A 23,620-nucleotide genomic window follows, 5' to 3' on the forward strand; every position below is an offset into this window, starting at 1 on the left:
AATTTCCCCAGCTCTTCTTCATGGAGCTGGGGTCGTGGTTCAAATCAGCTGCAAGACTTTAGCCACCTTCTCCTGCAGCTGGGCACACATTCTCAACTGGCCATCCAGTTTAGAAGGCTCAGCAGGACAGCCTTTTCCTGCTGGTGTCTGCCTTGCTAGGAGGGAGGAGGCAAAATACTTGCTGGTCCCCTTCCCAAAGCTCATCCCATTTAGCTGGGAAAGAGGGGAGCTTTGACCTGCCCACTCTGCAAGGTTTCTGGTTCCAGACCCTTAATGAGTACATCTACACTGCCCGCAGTAGCAGCACAGCACAGATTGAGAGACTTGGCTTTGTGAGGTTTGCACTAGAGCTCTAAAAATAGCTGTTTAGACAATGCTTTGAAGTTATTTGAAGCTCTGAAGCCAAGGGCAGCGGGAGGGCATCAGAACCCAAGCTCCAGCCTGACTGCAATTTCAAAGTGCTGTCTACATAGCTAGTTTTGGAGTGCTAGTGTGAGCCCTGCTAGCCTGAGTCCATTGACCCGGGTGGGAGGCTCACTGCTGCGATCTGTGTGAACATACCCAAAAAGGGATTCTTCCTGAACTCTACTTATTTCCAGGACCATCTTCCTCTCTCCCAATATTTCTCCAGTATTTGTAGATCAGACATCCCAAAATCTAAAAGGGACCATACCATGTGATGGGGATGGGCTGACCCCTAGACACCACTATCCTTAAGGTGGCAGATCACCCCATCACATTCCCCCACCTAGATCCTTCTGGAGAGGACATCAGACACCTCAAGATATTGAAGTTATAGGGAGTTGGGGACACTCAGCTCCTCACAGAATCAGATATTTATTTACTTGAATGGATGATTAAAGATCATCAGAAACTTGGCTCTACAACTGAAAGATTTTTCCCCCTGGGGCATATGGTCAGCTGTGGGGAGCTATTGGAAGTGAGGAGTTCATGTAAATGAATTTCTCTACCACCTGATCAGTTCTTCATTTGATTCATAAGGGTAAAACTTGGCCTCTAGAAAGATACAAGGGAATTTTTGAAATTTTAAAAATTAATCCAGTCTTTAATTATCATGTAACCAACAGATGATGTCCAGCTCTGGTGAAGAAGAGATCTGGCTGAATGAGAGGTCCATGTCTTCCATCCATTGGCAATCCATTTGAATACTTTTTATTTACTGTACATTTCTGCATCACCTAGCAGTTGTTTATAACCATCCTGACATTGTGTTGGACTAATACCATATTTTGATCTGATTTCTAATAGAAATACTATTCCAGTTCACCAGCAGATACTGTATAGTCAGGAGGGGAAATATTGTGAGGAAAAGCATATTTTAAAATGTCAGACTAACTGTTAAGGTTCAGCATACAAATTTCATGACTGTTGTATTCCAAAATACCACACCCCACGATGTCCAGATTCTGTAACTGAAGGGATGCTCTCAGCACAATATGTGACTGTGTTGGTCTAGAAAGAGGCCCTCCACATTTGACAGCCTTATTTATAAGTGGAAGAAAGCATATGGAAATTTCCAAGAACATGAAATGAAAAAAATGTTGCTGCTAAGGCAGGAAACTTACCTACAGATTCCATGTATCCCTTCTTGTTTACAAGATTCATATACCATCTTTATTGCAACAATTTTGTTTTCACTGGACGTGAAGCAAAATCAAGAGAATTTGATTTTTATAGTTATTAATCATTCATCTATTGACATAACAATTTCATGCCAGGCTCTAGAATAAACGTATGTTAATATTTACCAAGTTTCACTAGAAATGTATGAACACTATGTTACATTTATACATTCCTCCTACACTATGCCAAATCAAATAATGAAACAAAAGGAACATGCTTGCTTTGCTTCCTGTGGTAGAAAACAGGCATATCTTTTGCCACCCTACAGCATAGGCAAACACCATGAAAGCTTCCCCCATGCAGTGAAACTCTGCCAATTCAGCCTCCATTCTGACATGCAACATTTCTCCTTTTTCAGTTCTGGGCCTCTCTTTAGCCTACCAAAGGTGTCCACTCAAGTAGTGGCTATATGATGTACAGAAATATCCAACAGAGGACACATCAAATTCATTTTCACCTAAGAGCTAAACAGGATTTGAACTCTCAAATGTGCTGGCCCAGGAAATCAGCTATCAGTGAACCACATTCTCAGTTTCAAAAGCTAGAAGACAGGACTGCATCTGTCACAACCCAGGACATTGATCTACAACTGGCTGCTCCCAACACTGACAAAGATTCTCTAGACCTCTTAGGCTGTCTTGTGAACAATTGTCTCAAATAGGGCCCAGTACAGCAATGTACTGAGCACTGAACTCCCACGGAAGTCAATAGGATTTGAGGGTTCTCAGGAACTTACTGGAGAACTTCCCCACCATACAGGATCATGCCAATAGTTTGGTACTGATTTCCAGTACTTATCTTGGTCCGCTTTTTCTCAAACTGGCCTTATCCTTTGGGAGGCTGAAGCCAGCAGAAGGAAATGGAACAAAAAAGCCCTATATTTTCTTTATTGCATAATATTTTTTAACCTAAGGGGGAAAAAAAGAATTGTGTGCTCTACACTGAAAGTTCCAGAAGGTTGATCCACATCCATAATACAATAGTTGGGGTTCATAACCCCTCCTAAGTTTGCCCAACACTTCCCATTATAAGAACCTGTTTTCAGTTGTTACTTACTTTGCCAAATCTTGTCTGAAATTTTCCATGTTGGGTGTCTGCCTCAGGGTGATATATTTTGGAAAAACAGCCAAAATGATTCAATGTGTCCAAGAATAAGTGTAGGAGAAAATAAGTTGTTTTTCCCTTGTTAAAACATTTGGATGATCATTTCTTTGAACAGCTAACACACTCCCAAGGTTAGGAGCAGGGACTTAAAATTTGGTCCTTATGTCAAGGATGTGCTTTTTGCTATCCCTGTGAAAATCTGCTCAAATCTGGCCAAGTAATAAGTCTTTGAAAAGAATAACTGGGGGTTCTTTATCTATATCTATATTCCACTGTAGGTGTGCACATGCACTCCATGTGCCCAAAGTCAGAGAATTCCTGCAAACAGCATCTGTTGGTCCACACATGCGCCGTTGCTTACCTCATGCATCTAGCTGAAGGCATAAAGGGTGGAGTGGATTGTCCGCCTTTCCAGTTCCTTCTCTACCTCAAAATCACTAAAAATCTTCATGATCCTAAACAAGCCTCAGCCATACCTGGCAGAGGATAAAAGAATCTGATGATGAACATATCTGATGTATATAAGCAAGCTCTATAGCCAGTCCAGAAGTACTAGACATGGTGTCAGGAGTAAACTAAGAACAGAAACAAAAGGAAAACAGAAACAAAGCTTGCAGGATCTCATCAACATGCCACTCTTCAATACCCCAGAGAACTTTAGCTTTGACAAACCTTCACAATGGACAGACTGGAAGCAGCATTTTGCAACGTTTCAAATTGCAAACAAACTCCGTGAAGAACCTGGAGATATACAGGTATCTTCTTTAATTTGCACTATGGAGAAGGAGGCAGAGCGTGTTTTCACTGGACAATTCAAGAATCAGGGGGAAATGTTGAATGTTTTATAAGAGAGCTCTTCATTCTGAAGCTGAAAACTGTGATTTTGGCAATGCAAAACATGAAAGTATCAGAGGCAGGGTCATTATTGGGTAAACAGATAAAAACCTTTCACAGCAGCTACAACTGAAGAGAGATTTAACCCTAGCCACAGCTATTCAAATAGCAAAACTGTGTGAACTCGTGAAACAGCAAAACCTAAAGAAACTTGACAAACTTGAAACACCTGAAACTAGCTTAGAAACTGTACACAGACACTTGACTTTTAAAAGTCATTATTGTAAAACCCATGAGGCAAGGAGAGAGAACTCCCAGTTTAAAAGGGACAAATTCCAGCCTACATGCACAAAGTGTGGAACATACCCCAAAGAGATGATGCATGTCCAGCCAGAGGCACATCATGTAATATATGCATGAAATATGGACATTTTGCAGCTGTTTGCTGAACCAAAGCAGTCAGGGAGTTGACTCATATTATACACAATTAAGAGCTACTGTTTCTGGGATAAAAAGAAAAGGAGTATTTGTGGCACCTTAGAGACTATCACTTGTGATGATGCAGAACCTGCTTGGAGAGTGAAACTGAATATTCATGGTAAGACTATTGAATTTAAAATTGACTCAGGGGGGGGACATCAGAGTAATCTAAAAAGGGACTTGCAATCACCTTCAATCCCACCTCCTGCCCCAGCTGAAGTCACCCGACACAGCCAGTTCACCACAGAAAAAACCTACTAAGACAAAAGCTATGCATTTAGAGTGTATGTGATCAAATGACCACAGACCAACAGCCTTCTCAGCCACAGTGTGACAATCATGATTGGCCTAGTGAGATAGGCAGAAGAACTTGATTGGATATATGGTGATACTGGACTTTTGAAAGGAGCTCCAGTACAAATAACCTTAAGAAACAGTGCTAAATCATATATTGTATGCACACCTCTCAAGATTCCTATCCCATTAGTTCACAAAGTGGTAGCTGAGTTAAAGAGAATGGAGCAGATTGGCAAAATAGAGAAAATCTCTGAGCCAACAGCATGGTGTGGTACTGGTTATAAAAAAAATGGAAAAATATGAATCTGTGTGGATCTTAAAAGACAATGAAGCAGCTGTGAGAGAAAAATATATCCTCTCAACACTGGATTAATTCCTCCCCAAAGTGAAGGAAGCTACAGTATTCTGCAAGATGGATGCCTTGAGCAGATTCTGGCAAATTCCTTTTGCCAAAGAAAGTGCTAAACTGACTACATTTATCACACCCTTTGGGAGATTTTGCTTTCAAAGATTATCTTTTGGGATTACCAGTGCATCTGAAATTTTCCAAAGAAAGATGGCAGAATTGTTAATGAACACAAATGGAGTTGTAGTTTTTACTGATGATATTCTGATATCTGGATCTTTGATGGAAGAACACAACAAATTTTTCAGTGTAGTCCTAAGCCTAATTAATTAGTCACTCTGGACTGAAGATAAACAAGGAAAAATGAGTTTTTTGCATCAGACTATAAACAAAGATGGAATCAGTTCTAGCCCCGAGAAAGTACAAGCAATTTGAGAATTGAATGCACCAGAACTGTGATACATACGGCAGATGGTAAATTACTTTGATAGATAGCTACAAGGCCTTTCTACAGTGACAAAAAAAATTGACTGAACTGTTAAAGTCCAACACATCTTGGCTATGGAGGCCAAATCAAGAAATTGAAATTGAAAAGGGCAAAGGAAATTATCTCAACAGCTCCAGTTCTCAAATACTGTGATGTGAACAACCCATAATGGTCTATGAGGATGTAAGCAGCTCTGGCCAAGTGTTGTATTGTTACAACAACATGGTTCTGAGTGGAAGCTTGTTGTATTTTGCTCTTGAACACTCAGAGATGCAGAAAAATAATATGCTTATATTGAGAAGGAGTACCTGGCAAGTGTATGGGCATGTGAAAACTTCTACAGATATCCGTGTGGACTGGATTAATTTACATTGGTAACAGACCATAAACCACTTGTAACCCTCATCAACAGACAAGACCTGGGTCAAGCACCACTGAGATGCCAATGTCTATTGTTAAGGCTAATGCGATTTAACACACCTGCTAAATATGTTCCTGGAAAAAATCTGGTTGAAGCAGACACTGTGTCATGGAGCCCAGCATCACACTCAATTACCTGTGAGCTCAAAGATGACAAAGACATGCATCACAGCATCCACATACACAGACCAGTATCAGAAAAGAGATTATATCAGCTACAAGAAGCAGCCCTGACAGAAATGCAACTTCAAGGTGGTCTAATTTATACTAGGGCCAGATGACCCAACTATCTAAAGGACACTAAGGAAAGGACAAGAGACAACTTTGAGGTGCGTGGACAATTATGCAAGTCAGATGGACTAATGATTAAAGGCAATTCCATCATAATTCCAAACAAAATGAGAGGAGAAATCCTAAACCCCATCAATGAAGGATATCAAGGATTAACTAAATCCTGTGAATGGGAAAACCAGTCAGTGTGGTGACTGGGCATAAGCAAGGACATAAAGAATAAAGTATCTGAATGTGAATGTTGCAGAACTAACAGAGCAACACAAAGAACCTTTAATAACAACATCCCTACCAGACAGAGCTTGGAAGAGACAAGTTGCAGATTTATGTGAATTCAGAAGACATCATTACCTCATCGTTGTGGACTATTTTTCCAGGAACATAGAAATAACATATTTGAAAGACATAACATATTGCAGTGTTATGAAGAAACTGAAGTGCATTTTTTCTCACTTTGGATTTCCAGCACAACTAGTGATAGACAATGGACCACAATTCACTGTAGGAGAATTTGAGTTATTGTGAATGAAATATTATTTTGATCATATAGTAGCAGCCCACATTACCCTCAATGAACGGAGAGGATCAGAGACAGTACAGATGACCAAGAAAATCTTATAGTAGAAAGATCCCTTCCTTACTCCTCTGAGTTACAGATCAACACCAATAGCAGCTACTGGATATAATCCAGCACAACTACTGTTCCAGTTTTGGAAAAGACTTGTGATTGAGACCGATAGTTGAGAGTTCAACTGAAACTGTCCACATCTATAGTTTGCTGCTCAGAAATAACTATCAACAGAGCAAACTCTGCAGATGGCAGATGCAGAACCAGACAACAATGACTCACTGATTCCAAACCGACTGTGGCTAGTCATTGCAACTAATGGACAGCTAGCTGATCAAGTTGTTAAGGATTCAGGTTGTGTAATTAGAAAGCCATTACAGAACCTAACAGACTGATATGTACTGAACTTCAAAAACAGCATTATAGTGTAAATATTGTAAATGGTGGGAATGTAGAACTGAAAGGGGGAGATGTAATGAAATGCTAACTTGTATTATACTGTTCAGCCACTAGGTGGCCCTGTGTGTAAAACAACTTATTTAAATGAACCTCAGCCATACTTCACAAAACATAAAAGGATCTGATGATGAACAGATCATGGTGTGTGTGACATTACACTCCATACGTTTTACGGAAATATGCTTATGAGTATAAATATGATGCAACTGAAATATGTTTTATGCAAAAGGGTCTCTTGCAAGGTATCATAACAAAGGTTATAAACTACTAAATATGTTCCTCCTATTTGTATGCATGTATCATTCGTGTATCTGAAGCTAGAAATACGAAGTATAACTCTGAGGTCCTACTGAAATTATGCAAAGTGTGGGCCATTAATGGTGGTTTAGAATCTTGATGGATCCCATTGACTAGGACAATTGGTTGAAAATGGTCTATTTACCTGCAAGCCTTCCTGTGTACATGTGGGCCCACCCAGGAAGAATGGAGACTAGGGGTCTTACAGTGACATATGACCATATCATATGATATTGGAATCCATCTTAAATCTGGTACTTTTCCATTTAGAAGGAGGGGTGGGGACCCAAAGAGACAAAAGATTCCTGCCTTGTGACAAAGCTATAAAAGGGGGTGGAACAGGACAAAGGAGGCTGCCAATCATGAAAAAAAACCCTGCTTACCACCTAAGATGTCTGCTGGAACTAACAAGGACTGTACTGGGGAAAGGATTGGGCCCAGACTAGGAAGGAGTCTAGTCTGTGAAAGAAGCTTATTGGAACATCTCTGTGGGTGAGATATTACCTGTAATCAGTTTCTTAATGTATTAGGCTTAGACTTGTGTGTTTTTGCTTTATTTTGCTTGATGACTTAATTTGTTCTGTTTGTTAGTTCTTGAAACCACTTAAACCCTACTTTTTATACTTAATAAAATCACTTTTGTTTATTAATAAAACCAGAGTAGGTGATTAATACCTGGGAGAGCAAACAGCTGTGCATATCTCTCTATCAGTGTTATAGAGGGTGGACAATTTATGAATTTACCCTGTATAAGATTTATACATAGTAAAACTAATTTATTTGGGGTTTGAATCCCATTGGGAACTGGGTGTCTGGGTGCTGGAGATAGGTAACCTGCTGAGCTGTTTTCAGTTAAGTCTGCAGCTGTGGGGTCATAGACCAGATGCTGGGTCTGTGTTGCAGCAGGCTAGTGTGTCTGGCTCAACAAGACAGGGTTCTGGAAGTCCCAGGCTAGCAGGGAAAATGGGCTCAGAGGTAATTTCAGCACATCAGGTGACAGTCCCAAGGGGATCTCTGTGACTGAACCCATCACAGTGCGCATAAGCAAGCTCTCTAGCCCATGCATACCTTTTACAGAAGAACATGACTGGCAGATGGAAGAGAGGATAGGATTTTATTAAAAGCTCAGGAAGAGCAAAGACATCCTCCCATGTAGTATAAGTTTCTGACCTCCCTGGAATGTGAGGGAGTCCTATCCATTCCTGTTGACAGGATCAGAGGAGGAAGGCTCTGCATGGCTGGAGTGCAAGACAGCAATGGTATCATCAGCGGTAGAAACTTCTGATCATGTTGGAACAGATGGATCCCAATTTTTTTACTTGGATGTTACCGGTGGAGATGGTGTTACTGGTATGGGGTCCAATACTGGTAAAGCCCTGAATTTATGGGTGTTAAAGTCATGGCCAAGGGACTAAGTCTTTAGAGGTTGAATGAACAGATTTGCTCAATTCAGGCAGAGTTGTGTTGGATGTCTTTGAAGAAGACTGAGAGGGAAGCCTGCTCTGATGTTTGTGTGAGCATTCTGTGCCTACCTGAAAAGACCCTGATAGGGATGCGGGTCCTGTGGATATGGATTCCCCTGCAACAGAGTCAGACCTTATGGCGGGAGGTGCACTCCATGTCAATTCAGGCCTATGTATGGGGAAAGCAGCCTCTTGGCCTGGATCTGTCTGAGGCTTCATGGCCTTCTCATGAGGTGTTTTCTAAGTCAAAGTTCTCTCACCTTATGAGTATGGCTAGGGAAAGAGCAGCAAATATCACACTCAACTATGACATGTCCCTCCCCAAGACAATATAAACAACTCTGGTGGTCATCACTGACTGACAAGGAATAGGGGCAGGACACACAGTTTGAAATCAAAGTTTGTACATGCTCAGCAGAGACTTAGATAAAAGTAGCTAAATTCCCCAAAGATTCCATCAAACTACACATACACCCCAGGACTTTCCCTGCAACTGTAACTCTGGGCTGTTATGGGCAGTGTTGGATCCAGGTCTGGTCCAAGCAACTGAACAGAGAGCTGGGAGACTGTCTCCCCTGTGCTCTCAATGCCCTTCCATGCTCCCACCACCACCCCCTTGCTGAGCCCAGGTAGCCTGGAGGAGAAAGCTGCCTGACATGAACTGGACCAGTGGGGAATGGGTGAGGGGAATAGGTTGGTATAAGAAACCTGTTGGGGGAGAATGGGTCTGAAGGCTGGTGGCGGGGAGAGGGAACCTTGGACTGGAGTTGGGACACAGAATGAGGCTGGGACTGGCTGAGCAAGGAGAGTGGAGCTGGAATCAGGGAAGGAAGACTGGGACTGCCAGGAAAGGAAGCTTGCACTGATAACTAAGAGGGTGTAGGGAAGAGGTGGGGGGAGGACAGACTTATCTGATGAGGACCAGGATGCTGAGGGGAACTGGGACTGGCTGGGCAAAGAGACTGGGACATGGAACTGGAGGACGATGACACTGAGATTGGATGAGAAACTCAAGAAGGGAAATGGGGAATGGGAGCACCAGTGGGAATGGGGAATGTAGATGTGGGAGGTGACTGGAGGTTAGAGTTGGGAAGAAAGGCAGATTTGATGAGGAAGCAGAAGGGGGGCTGCAACTGGCTGGACAATGAGAATGGGCACAAGGAATGAAGGTAGCAGACTAGGACTTGTGCAGTGAGTGAGTATAGTGAGATTAAGACTTACTGGGAAAAGAGACTGGGATGAAAAGTCTGGGGGGTGGAGACTGAGACCAGGTAGGTGAGGATAATGGAACTGGGATGAGGAGCAAAGGATGGGAAAGAGACAGGATTGGTAAGGGACAGGTTAGAGGGGATGGGGTAGAAGGGTAACACTTACAGGGAATGGACAAAAGCGTCTGTGCCCACTTGGCCAGGAATGGGGCAGAAGGGTCTTGACAACAAAAGAATGTTTCTTTCTCATAGCCTGGAGTGGAACATGTGATTTCTGAGTCTCACCATTCCTCTGCTGTCAGCAAATATTCATGAGATTGACTGGCATGTAATTAAAGTCTGTATCATAATGCATATGCACAAGCAGCCAAATTAAGGTTGCACAGGTAACCTTAATTCTGGTATTTCCTAATTTTTGAGTGCTTGACTTTGCAATCTTAATAATGTTTTTAATGGAGTTCTATTGTGTGTAATATTTATATCTGTGCGTGCCTGCACCCACATATTTTAAAAGCCACAAGACATCACAGGCTAGAAATCAGAAGCCCTGTCCAACTCTCAATCAAGTCAATCAGAATTGGATCAGGCCCTAGAAGAGCAATAGATACTTTAGAAATGATAACCACACCTTTCCCTTGGTGAAAAGATCCTCTCCTTTCCTTGTCAATTTTCTTCTTCCTGTGTCTCCCAAGAGCCCTCGCAGAGTGACATACACATCTGCATCTGTTCCTGACTCCAGGGATGCAGCCGTTGTAATGTGCAGAACATACTCTTTTACTGTTGGGGGGGGGGAGAAAGAAGTATTGAAGCTTGGACATTTAAGAAATACATTTAATTTAATATATTATGATTATACTTTTATTTCTGGAGCATTCCTGGCCAAAGTGATCTAAGTGCTGTGCAAAATGGTATCATTTATAAAACTACACTTGTAATTAAAATTAACAATCAAAACAATTTTTGAGTTGGAAAAAGAGAATGAGAGTAAAAAGTAATAAACAGATCAATACTGATCACTCTAAAATAGCAAAGACAACATCCCTGGGAAAAGCAAGCTTTTGATTTATTTATTTATTTAATTGATTTACAAGCATAACAAATATACAAAACATCCATCCTAAATTCTAGGTGACCGTAATAATTATTCAGAACCACAACTAAACATAAAAGGCTCCATTCTGAGCTTTGCTGAATCCATACTTAGCACAGTTTAGGGAGTGAGAGAGGAGGAAACCTTTACACTTCCTTTGAACCTTGGCCACTGGTCAAAATGCACCCCTGCATAAACCAGAGCACCCCCAGGGCTGCTTTAAATTGCACCATTTTCAGTAATCCCTTAGGGAATGTGCTGCCAGCCAAGGATCTGGAGGACCATTGTATCTTCCTGTCCCATTCCTCTACTTCTAGCCAACTCCCCCTCATTCCCCTTCAACTGAGGAATCTTTGGCTGTCTTGATTAATGTAGCTTTAAGTGTTCTTTTTTGTGTCACTAGAGCAATGCAAAAGACATTTGGTAAGGGCTGAGGATCTGGCCCAAAGACAAAACTAGAAGTAACCACTCCACTGATAGCAGGAGCCAATAAGACTCCATTTAACACAAAGGGATCAAAATTATGGAAAAAGCATCACTTCCTGCCTAACATTACCACTCAGGCAATGTCCCTCTCTCCAAAAGGTCCTTTAAAAAGATGAGCTGTGCCGCACAGTCAACACATTTGTGCTACTTTGGAGCAAGAGTTTGGGGGAAACAATTTCAAAATCAAGTGGTCCTCATAGAAATGTCCTGTCAATAGCTTCCTCAATTTTATATCAAGGGAGCTTTGGCATGAATGCCCTCACTTATATTAAGTATGGCTATAGGACTGATGGAGAAAGGTGATCTCTCAAGCAGGAAGGTCACAGACCATTTAGGACTGGTAGGTTATAACTAATACCTTAAGCTCCACCCAGGAAATACAGGAAGTCAATGCAGCTGAAGGAGCATTGAGGTAATGTTCTTAAGTCCGGGTACCTACTTAAGATACCGTTTTCTGCACTAGCTTCTGTTAATGAATGGGTTTAGCCTCAAAGCAAAGCACATTACAAAAATCTAGTCTTGAGGTGAGAGAAGCACAAATCACAGTAGAAAGTTTCTGGGGAAACTTGGTAATTGTATCATAAATGAGGAAGGCCTTAAATTCCTAGGAGCACAAGCATATATGCATCTTCTGTGAGGTACTATATAACTTCTCCTTATCTGAAACTGCAGCACCAAGAGTAATTTCCCTTGGAATTTCCTTTGTTGTTTGGGGAGGGAAACAAAGTAATATTGTCAAGATAAAAATGAACTCAAATGAGTGCTACTCACAAAATTTTTAATCTTCTCAGTGCTCAGGTTCTGCACTTCTTTGTATTAGAAACTGGAATTAATCATACTTGGTAAGCAAAATGCACAACTAAATAAATGGACTGAGTTTCAAAGCAGTGCAGAGGAGTGAGTTACATTAACCCATTAAAATGAATGGAAGATGTACGATGAAATTGCTTGCATTGCTTTGAAAATCTCAACCCTGATCCTTGAGCAAATCTTCAGTGTTTTTGTCAAGTAACAAACCTGTTGAAAAATGAAAACCAGATCGGAGAACTGGAAGTTCAGCTACTGTGCATCCTTCAGCATCTGTAAAGTTCCAAAGAAATGGAAATTCTAGAATTTCTTTACTTTTTCTGTGTTGAAGTTTCACCTGCACATAAAAAAAGAACATAAGCCAATCTCAGTATCTGTGTTCTGGGGTTCTCATGTAAACTGTGATAGATAGATAATCTGTAACTTAAAGAGGCATGATACTGATTAGAGAAAAAGATGAATACTATTATTCTAAACTGGCCTTTTGAAACTGATCTTTAACAGGTGGAAGAAGAAAAGGTAGCCAATTAGAAAGTCATTAAGATCCCGTCAAAACTGTAGTTGAAAACAAACAAATAAACCTATTTAAGGGAGTTCTGGGAAAAAATGAAAATGTAGAAATCTAGCACATCAGTACCATCTGAATCACATGATCTTAAGAATATTTGTTAATTAATGTATTGAATCGCTGTGAATTATTGTATAAATGAAATAAAGGGATGATAGTGAACAAAGAAAACTGTAGACTGAATTTTAGAAACCATCCTTAACAATGAGGGCTATTAGATTGTGGAATAGCCACCCATGGTAAATAACAGAAGTTCCACTGAGTCATTTAAAGCTAGACTGGAAAAAGCACTTGAAAATATACAGAGTAATCCTGGTTTGACTAGGAGATGAAAAAAATGGCTTAATCTTTCATTTCTATATTATCTATCTCACTACCTTTGAAAAAAATGGCCAAATACTTCACCCACTAAGCTCAATGTCTTTGGTTAGCAAAAATCATAGGTATGTGGCATCATTATGTAGGCCTTCAAAGGGCTCCTACATTTTTCATGATGTGATAGAAACATTGAAAAGATTAAAAAATTAAATGTAGGCTCTGGTATAGAGTTAAACTAAAGAGAATTCTCTCTTTCATACTAATGTCTGTATGTCTGCAGTTTCTTGAAAGTCAGACCTCACTTACTATGCTTTCCTTCTTCAAGAAGTGGGAAGAATAAAAACTGTTCCTGTATTTTGGCTAATATGTTCTCCAGAAATGAGGCATCTATTATAGTTATTTTGTGTACTGGATATTGTACTAGATTGATGTGAGATAGTTTATTCAAAAACATAAACAAAATTATTTTTCAGTGCTTTTAATTACAACAATGAGGAGACTTTAATTCTCTAATGTTAAACAGCAGAATGAAGCTCCTGACATTTCCCTGTATTCTGAGGGCAAAACCCCTAGACTGCAAAGTCCACTATTGTATAATTTAAATAAATAGCAATAGGAACATAGGAACTATCGTACTGGATCAGTTACAGTGGTCAAACTAGACTAGTATCCTGTCTCTCACAGTAGCCAGTACTAGATGCCTCACATGAAGATCCAAGAATTCCTGCAATGGGACTATGAGGCAAAATCCACCCCTAATGGAAAGGAAATCCTTTCTAATCCCAGACAGCTAGCATTTTGTTTATGCCCTTTGTATTTTTAATCCTATCTAATGTAACTATGGATATTCTCATTATCCATATAAATGGTAGTGATCTTCTTCTAACTGAGCTTTGAGTAACTGCCATGACTTAATGAAGTAAAGCATGCTAATGGCTATCACTGTTTGTAATTACCAAGTTTCTATCCTCAATGCACAAATTTCCATTGTGATCCACCATGTTTTATAATCTTCCAAAGGCAGTTATAATTTTATCAAAAATTATAGATGAATATTTCATATGGAAAAGAAGATGAAATTAACAACTGGTGGAGCAGATAAATGTCAGGTACTTCATCCTGCAGTTTAACATCACATATTTAGACTGAGAATTAACATTTTCCCTCTTAATTTTGTTAGGAAAATGAAACATAAATATTAATGGATTAAGGTATAATGAAAACTGAAAGTGGGGGGATTCTTTCATATACACTTCCTTTTATTGTGCCAGCTAGAGTTGAAAAAGATTTTTTCTGTGCAGTGTACTGCCACAACAATTTTGATGTGATGTGAGGTTTTAGCTTCAGCATCTTAGACATCAGAGGAAAGATTGTCACTTTTGCTATTCATATTCATATTCATTCATTTTCTAGGATGCCAACTTTAATGGCAGATATTTTTGTCAAAAGGCATTTCCAGTGTCTCAGTTCATTAGTGGTCTTGGATCATAGGTCCATAACATGTAATAGCCAATTTGGAATTATGTAAACACTGCCATTTATGCCAGTGGCAATAGTTATGAAAAGATAGCACTGGAAAAGCTATAGACTATGGCACCTCTGTTAGCTGCCCTCCAGAAATCCAACATAAGTTGACACAATTTTTGTTGCTCAAACATATTCTAATAAAAAATGTTTTGAGCACATTGAGAAATCACTGCACCATCACTGTTAGCAGATCTACTTTGTAAATAAGAAAAGGAGTACTTGTGGCACCTTAGAGACTAACAAATTTATTAGAGCATAAACTGTAGCTCACGAAAGCTTATGCTCTAATAAATTTGTTAGTCTCTAAGGTGCCACAAGTACTCCTTTTCTTTTTGCGAATACAGACTAACACAGCAGCTACTCTGAAACCTGTCATTTTGTAAATAAGAAATGTTATGTAATTTTGAACAGGTTTCAGAGTAGCAGCCGTGTTAGTCTGTATTCGCAAAAAGAAAAGGAGTACTTGTGGCACCTTAGAGACTAACAAATTTATTAGAGCATAAGCTTTTGTGAGCTACAGCTCACTTCATCGGATGCAGCTGTAGCTCACGAAAGCTTATGCTCTAATAAATTTGTTAGTCTCTAAGGTGCCACAAGTACTCCGTTTCTTTTTGCGTAATTTTGAACGTAACTGGAAGCTGCTTCTGGAAATAACTGTAGATTATGAAAAGAAGAGAACTTAAAAATAAAATAAAATAAATTAAAATCAAAAGATCTGGGCTTGCTTTAGTGGTTTTTACCTCACAACAATGCCAGATCTCTCCATTTCTGGCATCTTCTATTTCCAAGCGAACTTTGCATATAGAGGTGAATTTCTTATCTAGTTCCACTGATGTCTGACAAATCTCAGGCTTTTTAAGGGATCCTTTGGGAAATAAGACTGGAATACTTGTACCTTTTTCACCACAAATAGTTAAAGACATTTTAGGGCTCATGCTTGAAGCATCCCTAGTTGTAACAATGACATCCCAAGTCCCTAGTGAAACAAATCAGGAAAATATAATTAATTCAGTAACTGCACTTAATATCCAGTATAGTACAGATGCTTGTAACACGGTGAGTGAGTGGACGACTAACAATTGACTTTCATTTTCTCTTTGAACTAGAATCTTGAAATTTGTTAAACTCATTTATTATCATCCACTGAGTACACACAGAAATTAGAGTTTTGACCTTTCTACCAGAGGATACCAATTATCAATCTTTTTCACTGGATTTCAACTGTTCAAGTACCCACTTAAACTAGACTCTTGAAATTTGGTAGGTATGTTCATTCACCGGAGGCCACCGAGAAACACCCCTGACTCCACATTTGACATTTTTATTTAGGTCACCACAGGACATCAAGTCCTTCTTCCACAAGGTGGTCATATTAGTTACTCTCCAATTTGAAGAAATCATGGTCTTTTGGGTTCAGCAGTTCCATTGATCAGATTTTAACAGATGTGTTGTTCATATTGAGACTCCGAATTATGGCCCCTATTCAGGAAATCATCTGTATTCAGGACAGCATATAAGCATGTGCGTAACATAAAGTTAAGCATAAGTACTGTCCTAAATAGTGATGGACTTGAGCATATACTTTCCTGAATTGAGGCCACAGAAAACACTCAAAGCAGTAGCTGAAACAAGAGATATAAAAGAACTGGAAGATTTCACTGGATATTGAAAAGGAATAGTAATTACTTTTCAAACCAAAGGGGTAGCCTTACACACTCAAAACTCCCACTGAAATCAACATCAGTTTTGGGTGCAGAGGGAATGCAGAATGAGACACCATAGGTTCAAGTTAACACTAAAATTTTACTCTAATATGAGACACCACCATTTGGTTTGAATTAACTTGTTTAATTTTTGTAATTAAGCTCCCATACTGCATCCCTATGGGGAGTTCCACTGACATCAATGGGACACCACATGCTAGCCGAGTGCATTGATGGATCAGGGCTTAAGGCTGTATGTTTGTCATGGCCATGATTTCTATGACAATAAACTTGACTTTTGAAGAGCTTTTTGGTCACCTGGGCTGGCTCACTGCTGAGTATGACTCAATTACTTTTTTAATTTGGCTTTTTATATGCTCAGTGAGCTAGAGTATGGATTGAACCATTTAAAATCATTTTTATTGTAAAATAAAAAATACTTTGCTGAAAATAATTCAGTCAATGACTTCCTGTTTTTATTCTCAGAATTTCCCTGAAAGCCAGACTAGGCAGCCTTAACACAATAGGATAAATCCTGAGCTGGTGTAATTTATCATAGTTCTATTAACATCAATGAAGCTATGACTATATCTATATCTATATATGAACATAGACGTAAATGGAGCTAGATCAGTTATACCACCCAAGGATCGGCTCCCATGAGTTCAAATGTACAGACTTCAGTGAAAGAGAAAATTAGCTTTAATACATTCTTGAAATTATCCAATTATTATTCTATAAATTATTCTAAAAATTAAGATGTTGTGATTTGAAGGCTGACACAGCCAACTTTATCAAAGCTATAAATAAATTAAACCAAAGATAGTAATGAAAAGTGAATGAAAGTTAAATGAAAATTTCCTATATCTCCACTGGCACATGGAATGTTGTTTTTAGACCTTATGGTTATTAAAATACTGAATGTTACTTGCCATGGACTTTGGAAACTATTGGTAATTCTCAATCTGGATTTGGGGAGATAATGTTACACTCTGTAACAACATAAGAAGGCAGGTCCTTCTTATGTTAAAAATGGCAACTATATATTAATGAATTCACTGAGGTTTAGGAGGTCAGTGTTTGTAACTGCTGGTCCTACACTCATGTTTCCAAGCTATTCTAAGCTTTTGTTGCTGCAGCAACATTTCTTTTATGTTCCAGAGATCCCTTAAATTATAACAGAAATCTGCCTACTATACCAAAAGCATGCAGCTCAGACTGAAGGATGTACATTTTGCTTCCTATGCCTATAACAAACACAGCTAATGTACACAAAATACTCAGAGCATAAAATGGAACATCCATAGGTCATAGCATATGTATAAAGTAACCTAAGTTCTATTAAAATATTGCCGTTTTTGAATGCAATTTCTAATGTTCAGATTGGTTAAGTCTGGGCATGGAGTCTTGTCTGTCATTTGTGGTTCAGATGCCATAAATGGACCCTGATCAATATTTTACTCCCTTCCAAAAGATATTATGGGAGAGAGCCAGGTACAGTGACAAAGGATTAAAGGCCTAAAATGTTTTCAGTGTCCAAATTTTTTCTGAAGTTTCATCTTCTGTTCATTTCAAATTCTGATAGAATTCTGGGTTCCATTGACTCCTAAGATAAATACCATTGAGAATTGGTACCACAGATGTACCTTTCAAATGAAAATACAATGCAAACAAGAGCAAAGCCAATGGCAAACATTTACGCATATGGTAAAAACACTATGTTCTAAAATAAATGTTTCATGTCTCTTCACATGACAGTATTGCAAGAGCCTTCTGCTCTGCATTTCCTGACATATGGAACAACCTACTTTCTTTCTGCCTCATCAACTCAACATCTATTTTCAAATTTAATCTGAAAACATAATTACTGAATAACAAATACTTCTTAATCTCTCTCTTTGTGCTATTATTTTTTTTCTTTTAGCGTTATAACTGTATTTATTAGCTTTGTACAGTGCTGGGGATACAGTTTGTATAAAAGAAGCTATTCAGAATTAAGTAGTACTGTATATTAAGTCTCAATTGACCGATCCTGGGAAAATAAACATAAAATACAATCAAATTAGAAGACCGAATGTGTTTTGATGATTTTGCATCTCACCCTGAATATTTCCTGCCAACCTCTCATTTCTCACTTTTCCAAGAAGTCTCAACTCTCGTTCCATCCGTCCGTCACCAACTCCACTGTCTAACCATTGCTGGCATGAGAATATATATTGGCAGTCACTTTTGCCTGATTCTTGGATGGTGATTCGGTCCAGGTACCATCCAGCTCCATAACCCATATTATTGTGTTCAGCTAGCACTTTGATTAACATTCCGAGGTCTACGGCTCTCACACTGAAGCTATTAACCTGATGGGAAAACAAGTCACAATGAATTGCACATAATTAATAACACCAGTTATTATTATAATGTATTTATCAAGGTTGTGTCAGGTAAAATGGATTCGTTTCCATATTAAATCATTCATTTTTGTGGTGGCCCAACAGAATGATGGGGAATTAGACTGATATGCATAATAGGCTGATGTTGACATTTGGAGGTCTTATTATAAAGGAAATATTGGATCCTTGCGTACGTATATTTTCCCAGTTCCTACCCAGAGAGTCTATCCCCTGGGTTGCGAGGAACAGAGAATCTATCACTAGCGACCCTCGCTCTGGTGTGCTCCTCCCTTGGGTGGAGAGAAAGAGGGAAGCATTAATTTACTTGCAAAAGACCCAGGCATGTTGCTGGCCCAGCCCTCCCACCCCAGGTCAACCCTCCCCACACCACGCAAATGGAACTCCATGGAGGCTGAGGAAGTGACAGAGGCCAGCATTAGGATGCATCAATTAAACAGAACTTTATCTTAAATGAGGCTTTTGTTCTTAAAATGTTTCAAAGCCTTGTAGACCCTAAGTCTTCTTAGCTTCTAGAAGGGAGAAGAAGTTAAATTATAACACCACCAGACAGAAATAGTGATGTTTTTATGACTGCAAATGAAAGACGACACAGACAGCAGAAAGTATAACTAAGGCTGTTCATGCAGGCAAGTGAGAAGAGATGTGCTCTTTAGGTGTAGGGACATCTGTTAAAATATTGCTACAGCTACCAGTAAACAAAAACTAAATGGCAGCTGCACAAGTGCATGATGGGATGAATAAATTATGTGAGCAAGAGAATGATATGTTCTGTGAGAGAACGTGAGTGGGAGGGTGGATATATGGGCATGTGTGTGGGTGTCATTAAAAAAACAGATGGATAGCAGAAACAGACTCTATAATTTTACTTGTTGCCAACCACTGCACCACCAAGCAGGGTAACACAGGAAGACCAGAAAACATCAAAGAGAGAGATGATTTAAAACAAAATAATAATAGCCCAGCTAATCCATGCTCCTATGAGTGGGGGATTATTCACTGCAATTTGCTTAGAAAGAGGAAACATCAGTTGTTATTCCTACCACAGTTTTTAGGACTTTTGACATTTTTGTCTTGACATATCCTTGATCTTCCCCAAACAAATACCATGGCAAACTATAACCCTTAGTGTAGTGCATAAGAAGCCTAAAATAAGAGTTAGCTGAGATGAAGATTTAAATAACTTTTATTGGGACCATTAAACCATTTTTAAATTTTATTTTTTGCAGTTTCAAGACAATTTTTTTTGTAAGTGTATATGACCCTTAACTTATAGAAACTAGCCTGTGCTGGTAATATTCATGTTCCTTCACTGCTAATTCTTTTTAGAGGGAGACCTATCATTAGCTTCATTCTTTGGGACAATAATTCATAGTCATTAGACAACAGTGATCACAATCACCCATTGTAAATCAATGAATTATCATCATAATGCATTAAATTACCCGCTTCCTCAGCATTAGCCAGAACATACTTTTGTCTTATGTCATTATCCTTTGTTGTTATTTTATTTTTTAATCTGTGTAAAGACATTCAGATCTGTATTATACACTTCATTGGAAGTGTAATTGATGAAAACCAAAATCATTTTATTTAAATTAGCTTGCCTGATTTAGATTCAGTTTTAGCTAGGCAAAATTACAATTTCCCACTCATTTAACCCATTAAACCAGTGAGATCAGTTAGCTAGGTAATTACTTACATAAATATAAACTAGCCTTACTTTCTAGGGTTTAATTCAATTGGTTTAACTTATTTTACCATGCAGTAATAATAGGAATTTGTTACAAGTAGCTCATTTTTCCTTTGCATAATTCCAAGACTGTTCCTCAATCTTCATTTCTAAAGGTGCATTCTTGCTGCGTCTTTCAAACCATTCTCTTTTCCTCCCACCCAGCTTGCCCAGCATTGCTCTTTCCTCAGCCAAGTGAGATGAATTCCATCTAACATTGCTCTAGTTTGCCATCAAAATTTCTGTAACTTCTCCTTCTGCTCCTCTTGATTCCATGTCTTCCAAGGACATATCTGACATAATCCTGTCCTTTCAGAAAACTTCTTGCTCTCTTTATACCTCTCATCTTTTTTTGTTCCACCCTGTCACTAGAACTGAATTTTCTGACAAAACTCTAGCAGGCAGGGTTACCTCCTGTTCAGGTTTTCCCATGATTTTTATTATTATTTATTATTTATTTAAATTATTATTTATTATTTTTTGAGGAAGACTTTGGAAATCTGTAAATCTTCCTGAGATATTAAAAGTTCTGTTTTTTGTCACCCCCCTCCAACACACACACAAAGGGTCACCATTGGTTTGCTGAGTCTGTGCTTGGGAGTAGGAGGAAGCATGTCCCACCTCAGAGTGGGGTGGTTGGGGTAGGGCACTGCCTGAGGGGAGGCCAGGGATGAGGAGACTCAGATATTCTCCTCAGACATGGGTCGATGGGGGGAGGTGAGAATAGCAGACTCATCGATGACTCAGTGGGGAAAGGTTTCAGAGTAGCAGCCGTGTTCGTCTGTATTCGTAAAAAGAAAAGGAGTACTTGTGGCACCTTAGAGACTAACAAATTTATTAGAGCATAAGCTTTCCTGAGTTACAGCTCACTTCATCGGATGCATTTGGTGGCAAGGCCAGGCCTGGGTGTGCTGGGCCCATTGATGGTTCAGTGCTCTCCCCTCAATGTGTTGCCATTTTAAATGGTAGAACATGCAGGACATGTAGAGAACAATCAGCACTGAGCCTCACTCCCCCGCCCCCTATGTCCTAGTTTTTTGACCTTCAGGGGTGGCAACCCAACAGGGGTTCTCAATGTATAGGCTCCTGGCAATGCAGAAGGGCCTGGAAACCCTGAAACCCTGGCTTGATGGTTTGAGATGGGGCTTTTCAGGCTTCTAGATTCTCTGCACCACAGCTGAGAGCTTGCACTGCTAAGTCCCAGCTTGAGCAAGGGCTCTTGGGGCTTCTGGAGTCTCCATTTCACAGTAGGGACTCCCCAGTGCCTGAAGACTTCCCAAAGCCTGGAGACTCCCCATGGGTAGCTGTCATAAAAATAAAGGGAAGGGTAACCACCTTTCTGTATACAGTGCTATAAAATCCCTCTTGGCCAGAGGCAAAATCCTTTAATCTGTAAAGGGTTAAGAAGCTGAGGTAACCCCACTGGCACCTGACGCAAAATGGCCAATGAGGGGACAAGATTCTTTCAAATCTGGAGGGGGGGCGGACAAAGGGTTTGGCTTGTCTATGTGATGCTTTTGCCGGGAACAGATCAGGAATGCAAGCCTTACCACTCCTGTAAGGTTAGTAAGTAATCTAGCTAGAAAATGCGTTAGATTTTCTTTTGTTTAATGGCTTGTAAAATAAGCTGTGCTGGAGGGAATGTATATTCCTGTTTTGGTGTCTTTTTGTAACTTAAGGTTTTGCCTACAGGGATTCTCTGTGTTTTGAATCTGATTACCCTGTAAGGTATTTACCATCCTGATTTTACAGAGGTAATTCTTTTACCTTTTCTTTAATTAAAATTCTTCTTTTAAGAACTTGATTGATTTTTCATTGTTCTTAAGATCCAAGGGTATGGGTCTGTGTTCACCTGTACCAGTTGGTGAGGATTCTTATCAAGCCTTCCGTAGGAAAGGGGGTGTAGGGCTTGGGGGGAGGGGGATATTTTTTAAACTAAAATGACTGCAGTGGACGTGTTATTCCTTGACTTTAGCAAAGCTTTGGACATGGTCTCCCACAGTATTCTTGCCAGCAAGTTAAAGAAGTATGGGCTGGATGAATGGACTATAAGAAAGCTAGCTAGATTGTCGGGCTCAACGGGTAGTGATCAATGGCTCTATGTCTAGTTGGCAGCTGATATCAAGGGAGTGCACCAAGGGTGGTCCTGGAGGGTAGTGATAAGATACAGAGGGCTCTAGACAAATTAGAGGATTGGGCAAAAGAAATCTGATGAGGTTCAACAAGGACAAGTGCAGAGTCCTGCACTTAGGATGGAAGAATCCCATGCACAGCTATAGACTAGGGACTGAATAGCTAGGCAGCAGTTCTGCAGAAAAGGACCTAAGGGTTACAGTGGACGAGAAGCTGGATATGAGTTGACAGTAAAGAAGAAAAGGAGTACTTGTGGCACCTTAGAGATTAACAAATTTATTTGAGCATAAGCTTTCGTGAGCTACAGCTCACTTCTGATAGTGTGCCCTTTTTGCCAAGAAGGCCAATGGCATTTTGGGATATATAAGTAGGAGCACTGCCAGCAGATCGAGGGACATGATCGTTCCCCTCTCTTTGACATTGGTGAGGCCTCATCTGGAGTACTGTGTCCAGTTTTGGGCCCCACACTACAAGAAGGATGTGGAAAAATTGGAAAGTGTCCAGCGGAGGGCAACAAAAATGATTAAGGGACTGGAACACATGATTTATGAGGAGAGGCTGAGGGAACTGGGATTGTTTAGTCTGCGGAAGAGAAGAATGAGGGGGGATTTGATAGCTGCTTTCAACTACCTGAAAGGGGGTTCCAAAGAGGATAGATCTAGACTGTTCTCAGTGGTAGCAGATGACAGAACAAGGAGTAATGGTCTCAAGTTGCAGTGCGGGAGGTTTAGGTTGGATATTAGGAAAAACTTTTTCACTTGGGGGGGTGGTGGGTGAAGCACTGGAATGCGTTACCTAAGGAGGTGGTGGAATCGCCTTCCTTTGAGGATTTTAAGGTCAGGCTTGACAAAACCCTGGCTGGGATGATTTAGTTGGGGATTGGTCCTGCTTTGAGCAGGGGGTTGGACTAGATGACCTCCTGAGGTCCCTTCCAATGCTGATGTTCTATGATT

At 39.8% G+C, this 23,620-nt stretch overlaps 1 protein-coding gene across 1 annotated transcript in view; it reads right to left on the bottom strand.

Moving 5' to 3' along the window:
* Positions 1–23,620, bottom strand: part of RP1 (RP1 axonemal microtubule associated) — a 264,400-nt gene that overhangs the window by 28,805 nt on the left and 211,975 nt on the right. Inside the window, exons 44-47 of the mRNA XM_043507860.1 lie at positions 18,499–18,751; positions 15,435–15,670; positions 12,492–12,618; positions 10,527–10,675 (exon numbers count right to left, since the gene is read on the bottom strand). Of these exons, the coding sequence (XP_043363795.1) occupies positions 10,527–10,675; positions 12,492–12,618; positions 15,435–15,670; positions 18,499–18,751 (765 nt within the window). The remainder of the gene's footprint in view (positions 1–10,526; positions 10,676–12,491; positions 12,619–15,434; positions 15,671–18,498; positions 18,752–23,620) is intronic.

The sequence above is a fragment of the Dermochelys coriacea genome, chromosome 2, assembly GCF_009764565.3.
Source record: "Dermochelys coriacea isolate rDerCor1 chromosome 2, rDerCor1.pri.v4, whole genome shotgun sequence".
Classification (NCBI taxonomy): Eukaryota; Metazoa; Chordata; order Testudines; family Dermochelyidae; genus Dermochelys; species Dermochelys coriacea.